At 36.9% G+C, this 18,924-nt stretch overlaps 1 protein-coding gene across 6 annotated transcripts in view; it reads right to left on the minus strand.

Moving 5' to 3' along the window:
- Nucleotides 1-18,924, minus strand: part of PPFIA2 (PTPRF interacting protein alpha 2) — a 357,296-nt gene that overhangs the window by 31,775 nt on the left and 306,597 nt on the right. For 4 of the 6 annotated variants that reach the window (XR_012042987.1, XM_072864432.1, XM_072864420.1 and 1 more), the window contains 7 exons: nucleotides 17,430-17,565; nucleotides 16,714-16,934; nucleotides 13,794-14,031; nucleotides 11,063-11,092; nucleotides 9,236-9,366; nucleotides 8,810-8,964; nucleotides 4,453-4,546 (listed from right to left, as the gene is read on the minus strand). Coding sequence is in view for 5 of the 6 variants with exons in the window: in XM_072864432.1 (XP_072720533.1) it covers nucleotides 4,453-4,546; nucleotides 8,810-8,964; nucleotides 9,236-9,366; nucleotides 11,063-11,092; nucleotides 13,794-14,031; nucleotides 16,714-16,934; nucleotides 17,430-17,565 (1,005 nt within the window). In the remaining variant the exon portion in view is untranslated. The remainder of the gene's footprint in view (nucleotides 1-4,452; nucleotides 4,547-8,809; nucleotides 8,965-9,235; nucleotides 9,367-11,062; nucleotides 11,093-13,793; nucleotides 14,032-16,713; nucleotides 16,935-17,429; nucleotides 17,566-18,924) is intronic. The other 2 variants (XM_072864453.1, XM_072864428.1) reach the window with 1 other exon arrangement.

Here is an 18,924-nt window from a genome sequence, read left to right on the forward strand (position 1 = left end):
GTGAATGCCAAGGGCAAGTTATTGTGCACTGTCATATTAATGGTGCAAAAAACACCCACAAAGGATGGTCTTATGAACAGCTGGGATAGTGTATACACAGTCATGGAGAAAAGGTAGCTACAAAATTCAGAATTGGAAATTAAGTAACCATTTTTCACAGGGAGACTGATTACTCACTAGGAAAAAAGTACTAAGGGAAAAGCCCCCTTCCGTATTTCAGTGATGGGTGCTTTCTGGAAAGTATATCTTAACCAAATAAAATTTATGATTTAGGTGAGTGCAAATTATTTGAATCATTAGGGGACTCAAATGTAATGGCGACATAGAGGGTATCCGCGCCATTAATGCTTTTATTCCTAAACTCTGAGTTTTCTTGAAGAAGTTACTCATTAGGCAAACAGGCTCTGAGAGTCAGACAAAAGGTAGAAGACATTAGATACAAAATATTAACAGCTTTTGTATAGAACAAATGAAGTGGAATATAAAGGTTAGTTTAAATAATAAAAATGCAGTGCATTATTCTTTGTCCCACCCCAACATCACTTATTTTCACCAAATAACACCCTAAATGTTCTAAATACCCTTGACATTCATTTTTTGTTTTCTAGGGCTGCATGCTCAATTTACAAATAGTAAGACTTAAAAAGTTTTAATATTAACTAGAGCTGTCATATATTTAATGTCTGAGAGTAAGCATCTATGGATAATTCAGGCAACTTAAGTTCATCCTTTCAGATGATTTTAGGAGCATGTTCGGTCTAATTAAAAAATTCTACACAGCTTCCTTAATTTCTCTTTGATGCCTTAGGAGAAAGACTTGTTCCTAATAAATCTACTGTAATAAGCAAATGTTGCATGAATAGAGACTCTTGTTTGAGGTTTATAAATGTCTGGCATATCATTGAGGCAAACTGTTAATTACATTTTAATGATGTCTAAGTAGTCAATTGAAACTGAAAGAAATTTTACATCTAAATAGCATCTTCTAAGCAAGAAGTAGGAAAACTTTGAAATTTAGGTTAATGACACTATAATCACCACAGAGAAAATTGGTCTCCAGAATTATCATATTCTCTCATGAAAACTTTTCCGAGTGAAATGTATTATTCAGTAGTCTAATCTATGCATGTAAATTGTGCTAAAATCCTATAACAGGCTGCAGCATGTTTGGAACTCCACAAGGCCAGAGCAGGGTCAATGCACGTGCTTGTTGCTCAGGGAGCAGGTGGCCGGGACACCTGGTGGACCATGAGTACCTACTGGCTGCAGGAGCTGACAATTTGAAACATCATGCTTCTTCATCCATGGGGTAGGGGCATCCTTGCTGAATTACTGATGAAGTTGAATACATTCAAAAATGCAAAATTAGAATTTTAGCATTTTAAGGTATTTTTCACTCAAGAGATTAATTCAACTGAAAGAAATACCATGGATAACATTTTAACAGGAATTCGTCCTTTTATAATAACTTCTGTCCAATTTTAATTTACCAACTCAAAGCTAATTGCAAACTCTGGTGAAGCTCATGCGTACTGTTCACAGTACTCATGTGTTGATCACAGTGATGAATCAGACCTCTGGTTTCATGTCAAGGGGAGAACCCTTGCTTTCCTGCACCAGAACTACCACTGAACTGAAAGAGAAGTTCGCTGAGCTGTCAACAGGGCTGAAAGCCATTTCACTTGACTTGCATGTGTAAGAGAGAAACACAAGCTCAAGTATGTGGTATTATACCTGTTTTATAGAAAAAGGAATTGGCTCTGGGATCAGCGTTTTGAGGGTTTTGTGGGGTTTTTTTGTTGTTTCGGGTTTGTTTGTTTGGTTGGTTTTTTTAAGGAAGTGACAAAGCCAGCATAAGTAAAGCTCTCCCAGACCTGAAATGTAATACAAAGGAGTGCTTCCCAGCTGTAGCCTATCCTTTAACTATCCTTTTGGTGGGCCTGGTTCTCTTGGGGTTTTATGTCCTAATCTAAATTAGCCATAGAAATCCTTACAAGGTGAAGTGCTCTGCTCTCTTTGTTCCAGCGACTGGGCTTGCTGTCTCTGCAGGGTTTGTAGGGCAGTTTTGCTTAGCAGTAAAAAGGAAACAAACGCTTGGACTTACATCTCACTGCTACATCACAAGAGAGCAAATGATTTTCAGACTTCCCTTACTACCTTTTGTGAAGACCTCATACACATTACTATCATCCTTAATGTCACACAGCATGGTATTCTCATTTGCATTACCCAGATCAGTAATCTTGCACCCACTGTATGTATGTGAAGGCTCTACTTCCAGAGGGAGTTATGCGTTATTAAGTGTTGGCAGAAAGGAATCTGACCTACTGAGACAAACTTTTCATTTAAATGACTTTCTGGACTGTTTCAACTTAAGACTTTCTAAGAAAGACATGCAAATACATGACTGCATTTTTTACAAGGAAGTGTTAATTCTCCTACACCCTATCGATAGCTCGGCACCCTAATGACTATCATAATTCAGTAGAATCTCATTTATATCTCTAACACAAAATTGTACATATTTCCCATATTAAAGTTCCTCTACAACTATGTAATATATATATAAACTAGCAATGTATGTTAACCTTTCTCTGATAGTAAATTAAGAAGAATCTTTAAAGCAGTTGTAAGGATTCCAAAGTGAAAAACTATGAAGACAGACAAATCTAAAGGAACAGGGAAAAAATTAAAAATCTTCATGACATAGGTATATAACATATACTTAGGATAAATAGTATACAGTTCAGACTAGATTAATAGTCATAGCCACAAAGGAAAGATTCCTTTCCTTCCAGCAGAGAACATTTTGATTATATCTAATCCATAAAGAACGAAGGACAGACAGACACAGGAGAATAAAAGGAAAGACTTGAAAAGCAGAAAACATAGAAAAGTCTGATTGTGTGAGATTAGACAGAAGTCTAATAACAGATTACCTGTACACCTACTATTTCCAGACCCCAAACTTGGTAGGCTCTCTCTTATATGAAGTAGTCATGTCATGTATGCAGTAGTATGTGTCATGTTTTATGTTATTTTATCCAGTTTAAGGAACTAACATATGAGAAAGTGAACAAAGTGAACACATTCATCCCTTCAAAGTGATTTCAATACTGTGGTTCCTTCAGACCTCAGAGCTGGAAGATCAATAGGGACTGCAAAAAGTAGGTTGCTGAAAATTCAATGATATTCTTTACAAATGGTAATGACGGTCTCAAAGATGCTTTCTAGATTTAGTAAAAAAGCATAGTAATATACTCTTTACATCCATATACTTCTAAATGAGTAATGAGTGATAAAAATGTATAGATAAGAAATACAGGGACAAGACTCATCAAGTGCAATATCCCTGTGAATTTTATTCTGAGTTTCTTAATTGATTTTAAAACATGTTTCTCTCTCAGCTAGCACAATGACTGCTTCTCTATCTTTAATTGCTAAATTGAGGCTGATTTAAATGGAACACGTACATTTGTACATTACATGGATGTGTACATTTAAAGTTATATTTCATCAGGAGCCTGATATGAAAGTAGTGATTAAAAATATTCTACATATAAATTTAAAGAGAAGCTGAAACATTATCCCTAGATTCTTTGGATTAGAATTGCAAATTCTCTTGAAACTTTGCAAAGGAACATTAAAAGACTGAAAGAAACCTGAAAACCCTACAAATTTTAAAAACAAAGCTTTCAGAATCCAACTAATAGCACTGAAGTTAATGGTTATGGATGAAAAATAAACCTGTTTGTTTACAGAATGAATTTGCAAAGTCATTTTTAAGTACCATCTTTTTTTCGCTGACACCCTCTAATTACACTGGAACTGTGATGTTTCTTCTGTGTTTGTAGCTTTATTTTAATAGTTCTCCTTAGCTCCTGGCAGCTGCTATGAGTCAGTGTACTGGTTTTACAAGGACGTGCACCAAAGACAGCATTAAATTATTATATAATTTATGCGAACACAAAGCTAGGTTGCCATTTGCTGACAGGCAAAAAGAAAGTGAAGCTGCTAGGGTTTATGGGGAGCCTTTGACTTCTATTGACAGAAATAATTATGTGTTCAATAGATAATGCAAAAAATATTTTTTTTCCCCTTCTGAAAAATCTGCATAGTGAGTCATTAAATGCCTGCCTTCTTTTTAAGAATTGCATGGAAGGCAAACGGCATGGAATTAATGACAGTGTGAAATAGAAAATGTCTCTCTCTCATAAACCTATGTTCTTTCACAAATGAAATACCATTGTACAATTGACAAACTCTAAATATTTTTCGCTATATTTCATATGCAGCTTTAAAAACTTTTACACTGGAAAAAAACCACGCTAAGTGGTAAACTGCCATAGTAGATCGTCTTGCTTCTCATTACATGTCTACGTAAAAACAACACAAAAACTGACATTTGAATCAAGTTTGAGCCAAGGGAAGTCACATGAAAAAGGTACTCACTTTTTCTTTAGTCTTCGGTCCTTTTCTGCTTGGGTTCCAAGTTTGCCTAATCCCAGAGATTCCTGAGCTGCTGCCTCTGTTTCCATGTAACCTCCTGGAAAACAAAACAAAACAAACCCCACCATATTTTCCCATAGCTCTCTCCCAGTTGTTCCCCTCTTCAACCCTTCAATCCCCCTCCCACCCGCCACCATCATCTATGTTTGTTTCATTAAGCCATGACACCTGGTGTTTGTGGAGAACATCTATCACCTACAGAAGTAAATTCAGGCAAGCATTATGATCCATGCTGATCATACAATATGTCTGCTAACGTGACTTTCCTGGTGCAGAAATGGAAAGATGCTCTGACTTTTTTATCGCTGGATTCAAGGAAGAAGGGACCTACTCATGAAGGGACGTACTCACGAAGCTGTCAGTACAGTCTCCTGGCTCTGGCTCCACGCTGTCCTCTCATTTGCACATGTATGTGTGCAGACAGAGAGGCTGCAGCACTTCTTTGAAGGCTGCTTTCTGCCTGTGCTGCTATTCAGAAGGCGTGTAACTGGCACAAAGAAGGAAGACACCGGTACGGTAAATGTTGGTGCTGGACGCCATTTGGCAATGGCAACTTCTTATTTCTCAGCTAATGGATAGTGAACAATTGTAGAGTGGACACTGGCATAATTAAGAAAGCACAGTATAAATTAAAAGATTTATATTCTGATTCCTTTATTTTAAATATAAAATAATATGTAAATGTTATATAGTGAAATAGCATCACAGCCTTTTACAAGTAGTGAAATAGCATCACAGGCTTTTACAAGTCACATTTACATGCACCTCAATCAAGTGAGAACAAAACCTACTGCTGTATCATGTTTATGATGTTAACTTAGAAAAGCCTGGTTTTAAGCTGTCCTTTCAAAGCAGGTTTTAACACCCTTGCTTGTCTAGACAGAATTTTTCTTTATTAAAGGGGAGATTACTTCTCCAAGTCTCATGATGAGAATGGTGCCTCCAATCACAAATGAAGAAAACATGAACGTATACTCTACTTTACTTCATCTGCCTTTCAAAGTTTTACAGAATATCTCATGAAATGTTTCTTGCTGAATCTGGAGTAAGTTTTTAATTTAGCAAACAGCTCTATCACTATATCACACCTTTCTGAGAGGGCAGCTCGCAGTATGTTAGATAGAGATGGTATGGGTGCAGTGCAATGAGGGTTTATCACAGATTGGAAAGTATTCTTGGCATAATGGACTTCACCACAAGACAAACGCATCTGGCCCTTTGAATAACCCAGGGTACATTGTACTGGATGTAATGATTGTGCCTGTCAGTATCTTAGGTGTGCAGATGGCCACGATAAAAGTTTCCTAACAAGCTGACCTTTGCATACACCATACAGATCAGCTTGCCTGGGCAGGGCTAAAAATCCTTATAATGTATTGTTCATTTTAGGGACTAGAATATGTAAAATGTAACATGGGAAGAATATGTAAGTGTTTAGTGTGGTATTCCCCAAGTAAGAGTTTAAACTCAAACAAACAAATAAAAAAAGAAATAAAAGGCAGCGTGCTCCCTGGAACATTCCTTTTCCCTTCTTCAATAATTAAAAGAAATCTTGAAGAATCTAGAAATCTTGAATCTTGATTCTAAGAAAGATCTCCTAAGGCATGAATTTGCCTTTGAACAATAATGCAAATGGTTTAGCAGAGATGGTAAAAGTAGCAAATTATAAAATAACAAAACTCTGGCAAGTTTAGCAGTTGAAAACTAATAATTTCAGAGTTTTGAAGGGAATGCAGAGCAAGAAAATCTTTTGGGTGATAGCCTGGCTCTGTTGAAGTTAGTGATAAAACTTTGGAGGTTCCAATACTGCTCCTTAAATACGAGTATATATTACATGTAATTTTAGAGATATTATAGAATTAGTTATAGAAGTATTATGTGTACTTACAATGTATAATATCACTAGGATCCCTAATATCCTCTTCATTGACATGCACTTTTAAAGTGCTCCTTTAGGCATAATTGTGTGCATGTGCAAATATGCATATAAGAAAAAAAATTAATTTTTCTGAGGCTCAAAATTACTTTTATTACCTCTGCAGTGTTTGATGTGCTATTGAAGAAAAGGTATTTTCCATATGCAAAAATATAAGAAGTATGTTTCTATATCAAATTAGAATGTTTAATTTAAGCAAGGAATTAAATGAGATTCTTTTATTGATTTTGCATTATAAATTTAGGTTGTGAAAACCATACAAATATACTGCACTGCAGTGATGATAGGACTTACTATCTAGATTTATGTGATAAAGTATCTTACTATAAATAGAACTATTAATTATATAGCTGCACAGATAGTGTACCGGTCATGGAATTGGTTCAAGTACTACCATGATCGCTATTTTTTAAATTTTGTTTTGTCTTTAAAGTACTGCCATTGAATGGAAACTGCACTCAATATTTTTTTTCTTTTGGTATCTTAAAAATTAAGCTGAGAAAAACTACTCTATAATTCAGCTGCTCAATGTTGTTTCAATTTCTAAAAATATTTTGCTCCTACTTTTTGGTCAGTTAAGAGTCCCACTGTTAACTTTATACATGCTTGTAAACCTAGTTTGCTTAATTACAATGTGCATTATACTGAAATCTTTTCTGTTGAGCTAAAGGATGGAAGCCACAAAAAATATAATTTAATTGCAAATTTTCACTATTATCTTTCTGCAATTTCATGAGCTAGTGTTGGGAATTACAAATAGGCTTTATCCAATTATACATATGTCTTATTAATCAAGTTGGGTATTATTAAGAAATTAATCTATTGCCAGATTACATTGCTCCTGAGACAATCTTTAAAGTTGTTATTTTATTTTTCTTCCACATTGCAAGGAACTGCAGGGAAGACCAACACATTTATTACATCTTTGTCCTCTATGTTCCTGGGCTACTGTGAAATCACAGATTATTATGCATAATCCATCAGTATCAATACAACTGGTTTTATTGAATTTAAATGTTAATTAATAATGCAGTCTAAAGTTATAAAATTCTCCGTCAGTGCAGATGGTGACATGCAGGTGTATCTGAGAGACTCATTTAATAGATTCTGAAATACATTAAACTATGAAAAAGATTGAATAAATCAGTTTTATTCTTCCCACAGTGAGAAAAAAGGGAATTTAAAATGTGATTAGAATTTAGTTATTTTTTTTCAAGAACACACAGTTCTCATAGGCAGAGAGGAGAAAGGTTCGAGTATAATTGGAGAATGCTGTTATTTGATTTTACTCTGATACTTTGACCTTAATATTACCTTATTTTATTCTGTACGATTTTAGTGATGGGTTTGTTAGTTATAAGAACATCTTTTAATATGAACTTAGTTTTTCAATTTCAGGCTTACATATTGCTTAAGCATTTACGGTTACTGCAAACTTTTAAAATTCTTTTACAGGTGTTATGTGGTCACCATGGCAGTAAAAATTTAGTGCCTCACAAATTTGTACTATGTGACATCTTTGTGACTAGGATAGTGCTAGTATTTCTATTTTACTGTCATATCCATACCAATTTAATGCTTGTGTTGGCATGTGTATACTAATCTTAATGTAGCTAAATCAGATAGCCTAGCAATATAGGCTAAGGATGTTTTTGCCCATCTGGGCATGCGGACTATGAGCGTTTGCTGAAGACTGTCACTTCACCTTCCATTGCTTATGCTACCTAAGGTAGTTAAATAAAATTATGCTATGACTGGGGGGTTTTTTTTGCATGTGGTATAGACATATCCTATGGAATAGCACAGAGGAAAATTTTTCCTATGAATGAATTAGACTAAGGTCTTGGCAAAGGAAAAGGACAGAAGAAGTAGGAAGAAAACAAAGCATTGCTGTGAGCAGCATAGCTAGCTGAAAGAGTATGGTGAGGATATTCAGTGATAGGCACTAGCAGATGTCTATTGACACAATGAAATCTGATGAGCAACTACATTTACTTGCAAGGACCTTCCATATCACATAGTTACACCCCTTATAGTGGTTTATTACTTACTAGTTTCTCACCTCCTCTTTATTTTGATTATTTGAGAATACACTGTTAGCACTTTTACCCTAATTCAAGAGAGTATTGAAGCAGTAGGTTCAGTGAAGAGGATGACTAGTAATTTGTGCCAGAATTCTCCTTTCATTTGCACTACAGCAAACTCCTGACAACTATAATTGCTGATAGCAAAGAAGTTTAATGGGAAGTTTCTGCCAGACTAAAGAGAAAAATAAGCAAATTGGAAAACTGAAAAGAAGCAAAATTAAAAATGGAAAAATGACTGTGAAATGGTGATCTTGGCTTGTTACCACTAATTCCTTACTGAGCTGTCCAAGTCGAGCCTTCTCTTTTTTACCGAACAAACGTCCTATTGAAGACTTGATTCCTTTCTTCTTGGGAGCTTTGTGCAGGGAGTCCTGGCTGCTATTGACACTGCCAAGACCAATGCTTTCTGGCTCCAGTGAAGCAGGCAAACTACTACAAAATGATAACAAAGAAATTGAATAGATAACATGTCAAAATATGCAAGTAATTTTTTATTTTCTTCTGAGCAGGTTTGCAAACAAATTAATTGGTTATACTTCAGTAATAATCTCCCCACAACTGAAACAATCACATCTTCTTCCCTAAATGATTTAGAAACATGAAGAAATCAGGTCATTTTGGAATAGTTAAAAAACAGTATGATCTGAAAAGAATAATATGCGGTAAAACAGTGAAGTACCAATTTATGTTACAAATATCTTACCTTCTGGCATCATTGTGGTATGAAGAAGGAAGGGTATGAGTCATTCTGATCGCTCTGGGTGTTGGGGGAGGAGAAGTTTCACATTTGATTGTGGCTTTATCTTCACGCCCATCTTCTTCAACTACTGCAATCTAGGGGAGAAAGACTCCATGAGAGCAGATTAGGTTTTCAAGAAAGTTTCAACATATGCTGCATGAATTTGTCAAGTGAACTGAAGCATGTATGGATTCAAGTGCAATTTTTATAGAATCATAGAATTGTTTAGGTTGGAAAAGACCTTTAAGATCATCAAGTCCAACCGTTAACCTAGCACCGCCAAGTCCACCACTAAACCACGTCCCTAAGCACCACATCTACACGTCTTTTAAATACCTCCAGGGACGGTGACTCAACCACTTCCCTGGGCAGCCTGTTCCAATGCTGGACAACCCTTTCAGTGAATAAATTTTTCCTCATATCCAATCTAAACCTCCCCTGGTGCAACTTGAGGCTGTTTCCTCTTGTCCTATCGCTTGTTACTTGGGAAAAGAGACTGACCCCCACCTCGCTACAACCTCCTTTCAGGTAGTTGTAGAGAGCAATAAGGTCTCCCCTTAGCCTCCTTGTCTCCAGGCTAAACAGTTCCCTCAGCTGCTCCTCATAAGACTTCTGCTCTAGACCCTTCACCAGCTTCATTGCCCTTCTCTGGACACGCTCCAGCACCTCAAAGTCCTTCTTGTAGTGAGGGGCCCAAAACTGAACACAGTATTCGAGGTGCGGCTTCACCAGTGCTGAGTACAGGGGCACGATCACTTCCCTACTCCTGCTGGCCACACTATTTCTGATAGAAGCCAGGATGCTATTGGCCTTCTTGGCCACCTGGGCACACTGCTGGCTCATATTCAGATGGCTGTTGACCAACACCCCTAGGTCCTTTTCTGCCGGGCAGCTTTCCAGCCACTCTTCCCCAAGCCTGTAGCATTGCATGGGGTTGCTGTGATCCAAGTGCAGGACCCAGCACTTGGCCTTGTTGAATCTCATACAATTGATCTGGGCCAATTTTTGAGAAAATTGTAAGGATTCTTATTTTTGAAAGAGGCTACTGGGAAAGAGCAATTGCCTAAATATGACAGCTTAAAGTATGTATTTGAAAGAAAAGAGATTACACTTGGAGAAGAAATTCATTCCTTTTATGCCATCAGGTTGATCTAGTAAAGGTCTAAACATTAAAATAACCTTAGACATGAGCAGGTCTCTTGCATTAAACAGGATTATTCAAGTAAACAAAGTTTCTCAGGGATATAAGGGAGAAGGTAAACACAGACATAAACAGGACCACTCTCTCCATAGATTGTTAACAGAATGGTCAGAATGCTTGAAAATAAGCATGAACAAAAAGGAGTTTTGTCACAGCATATAATGATTTATCTTAAATACTGTCTCCTCTCATGTAAAGATAAATCCTATATTCAGTGCCAATTCTGTAAACAGCTTTATATTGCTCCAGAAGGTTTCAAGTAATCTGACTCTGGTTCTTCCAGCAAGAAGAATGGCCAAAATACATTTGAAGGTAATTCTTTTGTGTCCACACTTTGTTTTTAACTGTGTTCCTTTAAGTTTGTGCTGTAGAGGTTACTACTCCAAGGTATCACTGGTGGGCCTTGATTCTACGGCTTAGCTGTGACCCCTGCAAGCCTTTCCAGGTAGGATTAAAATTATTATGTTCAGGAACTGAACGAAAAGGAACGGAGAGGATGCAGTGGCTGGCAAGGAACCTGGTTATCTAAATAGCAGAGGAATATGATAAATGTGCTCTCCCAAACTTAAAAAAAAACCCCAGTATCATACCTTTCTCCGATGTTTCCTTAGGTCGCTTGGCTTAGATTGGTAACAAAAGCAACAACAACAACAACAAAAGAATGATTAATAAATCTTATTTGAGCATAACAAAATGCTACACATTCGTTCTTCTCACATTCAGAAGTGGGAAGGGGAGATTTCATTAATTTAATGCTATCCGTATTATATACTAATTTTACACTTGGTGTCATAACATAAGATAACCCCTGACAAATATGCCATTCTGGGAAAGCAGCTATTTTTTCTAAAGTTACAATCTCCTTCATCTTCATAAGCTTAGCAAAGAATAGGATATTGCAAGCTTATGGTAGCACTTTTTCTTTTTGGAGTTTTCATATAAATCCTCCCACTACCCCCAACACAGAGTTGGGGTTTTTTTTTAGTTTTATATAATATTACAAATGTATTGGTGTCTCACCAAGTATAAAGGCAAAATATCATCAACAAATACCATTTCTGAAAAAGGAGTCTTTCTCTCCAGTTATCCCATATTAATGTGACTGGCATTTTCAGTCAATGGATACAAATTCACCCATCTTCTGTACTGCAGCATTATTTGGCAGTAGAAGGCTGCTAGAATGTGTCTTGTTCAACCTCCTTTTCATTTTTATTTTTGGTAGATGTCTCATTCATTCAAGGAAAGCTGAAGATAGTCTGCAGAATTTATTTACTGCATGGACCTAGGCCGTGGAAACGCATGCAGTGCTGCTCCTCCAGCCAACTCCTACAGGATCATTCGGCAGTTTGGGCTCTAGAGACCAGACCTCTACAGAGCTCTTCCCAACTCAAAGCTTCCACTTAGAGGATGTCTGATAGCCTGTTGTGTCTGTCTCCAGCCAGTAAGGAGAAGGAGATATCCAGCACTGAATTCCTGCTGAAACAGTGCAGGGCAGAAGTATTCTGATATGGTTGATGAGGGTGCGCAATGTGAGCTGTGCTGTTGAGCACACAGTGGGTTGCTACTTCTACAGCTTATGACATGTCAAGAGTTCAACTGCAACTCATACAGACATATCCTTCTGAGCTTTAGCACAGCTAGAGCTGGGTGCCAGTGAGGCCACGGCAACCTGAAATGCAGAGGCTACGCTGTCGTTTTGTACTTGAATCGAATGAACCTACTGACCCAAAGCTACCGTGTCCAAATCAAGGCAACCAGGCAGTGCAGGTGTCTGCTGGAAGGTCAGTTTAACCATTGCCATTTATCTGTAGCCAATTTGCTTAAACGGCTGGTGAAACAGAGCCAAACTGCATATTCGGGAAGGCGCTGCTTTGGTGAAGTGGGTGGCACTGCGGCAGGCTGCATACCCACCTCCTCCACAACGGTCTGTGCCACCAACATTTTCATTTCTGCTGTTCAGCAGTGGGAACTGGGGGCAGCAAAGAATCAGTGCCACAGTCTGCCACAACTGCTAGGCCTGACCTCCTCTCTGCTGTCTTTAGTTCCCAAGAAGGCAGCAAACACCATCCTAAACTGGGAGGGGTAGAGGTGGATACAAGTAGTTGTCAGTTCCCAGGAAAGGGGAGTACTCAGCTAGATGATGGTAGACAAAAGTCCCTACTCCCAACTGAGCAGAATTAACAGCCAGGCTCCACTCCCAGCTGTTCTGAGCAACCTTCTTGGCTAGGAGAGTTAATTTCTGGTTTCTGATTGAGATCAAAGCTCATTTCCCCTCTGCTAAAAGGTTCCACAGGGAACCAGTGCTGCTGCTTCCCAGGAATGGACCACAAGGGGACATTGATGACATTCAGATTATCAGAGAAATAGCAAATAAAAGATGGGGTTAGTCATATCCTATTCTCTTCACTGTATGTAGAGATCAGCGGAGTGGGCTCCTTTGATTCTCTTCTAGTGCTTAAAGGGATGAAGGCACCCAGGCTCCAAATTGGTTTGTAGCCCACACTGAACACTGCACCCTGCATCTGCACTCTTATCAATATCAGTTGTACATCTTGAATATGTTGACACATACTACCTTCACTTATTTGACTGTTGCACTGTTTCTTTTTGTCTAGGACCAAAATTATATTTTTTGCAAATCCCTTTTCTAATCAAACCAGGCATTTCAGAATATGTCTTCAAAGGTACAGTAATGTTAGAAATGCTTTGCATGATAATTTGATGCCTTGGTATCTATTTATGTGTGTTGCTTGCAATGTTGAAATATATCAGTTAAATGAATTATTGGAAAACAAAGCACTTATTTCAAGTGCTTTGATATACTGTCATGAAGAATACATACAAAATGCTGCAAGTATAAAAGAGTATACCAAATACAGAAGTATATCCAAATGATCACATATATGAAGTAGTAGAAGGTTTTAATGTCTTCTAGACATTTCTGGGAGGTTTAAACTCAGCAATAGTCCCACAGACTACTGTGTAATAACTGTATTACTTCAGAGCTTTTCATTAGTAAACATTTTTTACTTATAAACTGATTACAGTAATTCCAATGATCCGTTCTGTTTGTTATTAATTCCACTGCCTGTGTGCTGAAGGCCCTTGATCCTCAGATCATTATGGCCCTGGTGAATCATGCAGTGCTCAAAACCACGATAACAAAACCCCAAACATCCATATTCTAGGGTAGTTGCTATCTGTATGTATGATGAAGAGGTGAATAATGAATTAGAGACATAAGCCATTCATACAGTGAAAAGATGAAGTATTCAATGCTAGAAATATCACACCTACAATTGGCATCACAAAGTTTCTTACCAGCGTCATAACCCCCATTCTGTCCATCTCCCTGGCTGGACTGCGAGGGGTGAGTTTAGGAGTTGAGTGTCCGCTGGGAGGAGATGAGCTTGCAAGTGACGATGCAGTCACTGAGCCAGTAATGGATGTACCTTGGTGGACTCTGGCCAGATTTAAGCCTTCCAGACTCACGCTGGCCACTCTGTTCTCTATCTCTTCAGCACGCAGTTCTGTTGACTCTTTCTCTTCTTGGATTAACCTTATTAAATAAAGAAGAACGTGGTTGTATTTGTCTCTGCATATCCCAAAAGCAAAACTAAAAAATGTTTCCTTTCAAATGAGATTCAAAAGAAAAACAAAGCAACACGAATAGCATAGATCAACTCCAAAATAATATTGAAAAAGGTATTTTTAATCACCAGAATTATTAAATTATTTTTCTTAATTCCTCCATCCTCAAAAACTGTTTGAAGAATCTGCCCAAGAACAGACTTGACATATGACATTTCAGGAAGACCGGTTCCTTTGCAAAGGAGACAGTATCGGGGAGGTGGGGTTAATCTGATTTACCATAGGAAACTAATTCCATTCTTAAGTTGGCTTCATCTGATTTTCTGTTGCTAAAGCATGAACACAAATTTAAAGTCAAATGAAATTGGGCCTTTAAGAAGGGAATTGCTAAGATAATCCATATTAATAAAACAAGAGAACATGCAAAACAATTTGTCCGTTTCATCCCTACAAATTGATGAAAAAGTGACAGTTGTTTCTAAAGCATTGAGTTTTTAAGTATATTTCATTAAAATAGGTCTCTTGTTAACAACAAATATAAGCTTCTCATATATAGCCTCAATAGGATGCTTCCACTGGGTTCTTTAGTTTTGGTTTTTAATTGTGATTGCACCTAGAATGATAAAATGTGTTTAAAATAAAACATTTGTTTATAAGTCCTTTGCCTGTAAACCCATGTTAGAAGGAGTCTTTTTTGCGAAGTGGAGGAAAAAGTATGCAGGATCAAGGTTAAATGAGAGAATACAAAGTCTGGGGAGGCTGAAACTGTGAACTGGGCTTTTCTGAGTGAAATGAAGCAAGTACAACACATGAAACCATAATACATTGAAAACAGAAACCTACAAATTCCTGTGCTGTGATAAATCTTCTTCTCTAACATCCATTTCAAAATTTCTATAAAATGTCTACAGTTCTTTCTGAAGTGAGGCATGGCAGGAACTTAAGGGCAAATGATATTTTGAAAGGGAATTACAGCAATCTTTTTCATTTTAGTAATCAAAATTCTGAAACATCTTGTATAATAAAACAAATCTAAGGCAAAATACATTTTTAATCTCTTTTGATACCTCCAATCAGTTGATAAACCCTTATAGTGTTTGTCAAGAAAAAGAAAAAAAACAAACCAAGAAAATGTGAAATGCAGTACAGTTTATAAGACTATCCTTGTAGTCTTGTAATGACAGTGATGGTAATGAAAGCCTCTACTTCAGTATAAGCTTAGCAGGAGGGGAAATAAACTACTCTCAGTGGACCTCCAGTAAAAATGGCTACATACAATGTGCACCCTTGCTTCCTTTTTGAGATAAAACTGTACCTAGCATCTAAGTCAAGATCCTGCGTTAAGTAAAACAGTGATCTGATTCAGGATGGCACAAATAATATCCCACTATATCACCTGCAGGTACAATTTCTTGTGAAAACCTTTTACTGTATTACATAATTACCTGTTAAATTGCCCAAATGCTAGTATTTTTTTTTTTAAATACATTTGTTACATCTACAGCTTCCTGAATTGGTCACAGTGCCGACTTCTTTGTAATAACAGAAAATATGGATAAGGTTCTCTATTTTACATACACTGTTTTAAGGAGATTTACCCTTCCAACAAGAAAATTTATCTTTGACTATCTTGACAGCTGTAATAAGAGATTTTAGAAAATAGCAGAGTAATCCTATCTGAATGAAGAAATTCTGGGATTAGTGAAATGCAAAGCTGTAGATCTATAACAAAAAGTCTCCCCTGTGGACAGAAAAGTGATTCAAATTCAATATATTCCAATAGAGTTCTCCCTTTAAAGTTACCTTGCTCAGAGAATGACTGAGATTTGGCAAAAAGTAATCTGGTTTTGATTATATTTCTAACCACAGTCTTTCTGTCTATGGTATTACCAGAAAGTCATTAATACATTTAGTAATCTCCTTCATCTCCTTCTAGAGAAACAGTCACTAATGAGACGATGTTTTTCATACATCAAGTTTTTAAAAGTTACCATTCCTGAAAAACATGTAAGAATGCTTTAAGCCTAAGATATGGTTTCGTTTACAAAACTCACTTAATTAAAATATGTCAGTGGATTCTCTATCACTCCATTACATTTGCACAGAAATTATTAAGATACATTCAATTCACCACCTATTTCCAAGCACTATAACCCAACTTGGAGCATGAAAAATCACATTCTATGCCTCCATAGAAAATCAAAACCATGTCTTAGAAAACGTGGCTTATATGAGATGTAACATAGGAATAATTATCAGAAGAAAGCATGAAGAGCACTGAAATAAAATATTTCTGATAGGAGGTCATTAGTGAGTAAGAGGAGTCATGCGGAACAGTGAAAAAGACCTTGAAAAGAGGAGTATGAATAGTGATCTGTCAAATTTGCCCTGTGTTAGCCTTCTCTAAAGTATTTCTCTTCAATTGGCCAGCAGTTCTTCACTTGGAACATTTTTTAAAAGAAATTTCTATGGTTAGGAAATGAAGATGCCATTGTTATCTTCACACAATCAATAATCTCACATGAAAAGCAGACACATTATCAATCCTTTAAATGTAGAAGTGGTTTCTAATTGTTATGAACTGTACCTGAACTCATGCACTATAGGAAGCTTGAAGCTGTAATCATCACAGCTGGTTCAGGCTACATACCTGATTTCTTTATTGATTGCATCTAGCTGCTCCTGAAGCATCATGGCCAGAGTCTGGGCATCAGAATGGCCGCTTGGTGACAGGAGGTCCATGGAGCTGAAAAGCGTTTCTCTATCATCGTCATCGATGTCGGACATTTCAGTGTCGCTTTCAAATGGATGGCTGCTCAAAACGCCAATCTGCTGAGTCCTATTCCACTCGTGATCTCCAAGTGATTTTACCTGAGCAGGAATTAGGGTGTACATGGCTTATTCCATGGAAAACAACTGCAAAGTTGAACTTCTATAAAATGGGAAAGGAAAGCAACTAACACTTAAGAATACTTATTCAAAGATTAATTCACCATTAATACTTGCAATATTACTGCAGATGATGTAAGGTATTTTCATGTAATTTCTAATGCTGTGTAAAATTAACTATCAGGAAAATGTACACAAAAATATACCCAGAAAACACAGATAGTCAAGTATGCTTGAACTTTGATATCTGAACTTCAACCTTTTCTGCCTTCATTTTAGTACAACAGTACTCTTGCCTGACTATGTCTAGAAAAAACCCCTGCTATTTGGGGTTTTTGTTTGGGGTTTTTTGGTGTGTTGTTGAGGGTTTTTTTTGTTGTTGGGTTTTTTTTTTCTGGAAATACACAAACTGTAAGCTTAAGAGCCTGAAATATGTTCTCTTATCAGGTAATATATGAGAAGAAACTGGGGATTAACCTTTGGTTCATCTCTGCGCACGCCCATCCGGCCTCTTCTAGGTCGCCTTATCACTTTAGTTGACCGATAGTCAGACTGGCTATCAACTAGTGAGCCCACAGAATACCTCAGCTCTGCTGATGTGTCAAGGTGAGGCCTATAAAAAGAGCCACAGAAGTAGACTAAGAGAGTAATAGTAATAATAACAGCAACAATCCAATGATCTTCACTCTAGGAACACATTTATTTTTTTAAACAAATTATTATGTATTAGAATAAATGACCAAAAAGGCACAAAATATCATTTAAAAGTGAAAACTTGAAATCATATTACGAGAAAATTAAGGAAGAAAACAAACAAATATAATCTTTGATTTTTCAAAATGAAGGACTTGCATAGTAAAACTCATTGTCCAAAACTATAATACAAAAAACCAAGCAGATTTCAGGACAAGATAATTAAAAGAACTTGCTGCCGAATGTACTATCCTGTATATTTTCTTCCATTACTTTCCTGAATAAATATACCTGAGGTTAATGTAAGCATGTTAACATGTTCACGAGTGAGGATATCTATAACACTTTCCTACTGTAAGTCTGTGCTCTGCATTATGAAAACATTAGTGAACTGCCCTGTGATATATAACATTGGTTATGAACGATTAATGTTTATTTGATGATGCTTTTGAGAGTTTTAACCTCCAATTTTTCCTGTCGCCCTTGTAAGTCTTTGGACACATACATGACTTCAGCATATCTTTTCTTGGCTGCGTACAATGGTCCCTGACCTTTCTGTCCTTGGTCAAACAGCAGCAGTAAAAGTTCCCTGCATGGCGCAATAGAAGCATCCTGCCCACGGGCTGTGTAGCCGAGTCAGAAGAGCAAAGGCTCCATGCACCATTTGAGCATTCAGCCACAGCAGGGCAGACCTGAACAGTTTTTATTTCTTAACACATAAGCGATCTCCACATAAAAATATATGAATAGCATGATTATAGTAGAAAAATGAAAGGTAACAAATATTGTACTAATAAGACAACTAAATATGTATTTGTTTATAGCGACTCCTAAAAAAATGTTTGACATTTCACTATCTATAAGAGCATGAAATGAGAGTTTAATATTGTACTTACTGGGTTTTTTTTTTAAACTTGGGAAAAATTATTACAGTCACCTACAGACAACTTACAGGGTTCACAGCAATATTAATCAGCTATGGGAAACAGAATAGGAATACGTTTTGTTCTTAAACACTTCTCTCACTTTGAAAAGAATGCTGTTCAAGAAAATGATGGCGTTAATCCTAGACATAACAAAGCTAAGTAAGAGAACGTCTGCTTTCCAAAATGAAGGAAATAATTCAGAAAACCATATATATCTATGCTGAAAACTGCAGGCTGTAAGTGTGACTATTTTCCTGAGCTCTAGTTCTGTGTCTTTTTCTAAACGTAGAGATTCACTTTTCCTTGAGAAGAACTTAATTTGAATTAAAACATACTCATATTTGGAAGACTGA

The sequence above is a fragment of the Ciconia boyciana genome, chromosome 1 (genome assembly GCF_034638445.1).
Source record: "Ciconia boyciana chromosome 1, ASM3463844v1, whole genome shotgun sequence".
Classification (NCBI taxonomy): Eukaryota; Metazoa; Chordata; class Aves; order Ciconiiformes; family Ciconiidae; genus Ciconia; species Ciconia boyciana.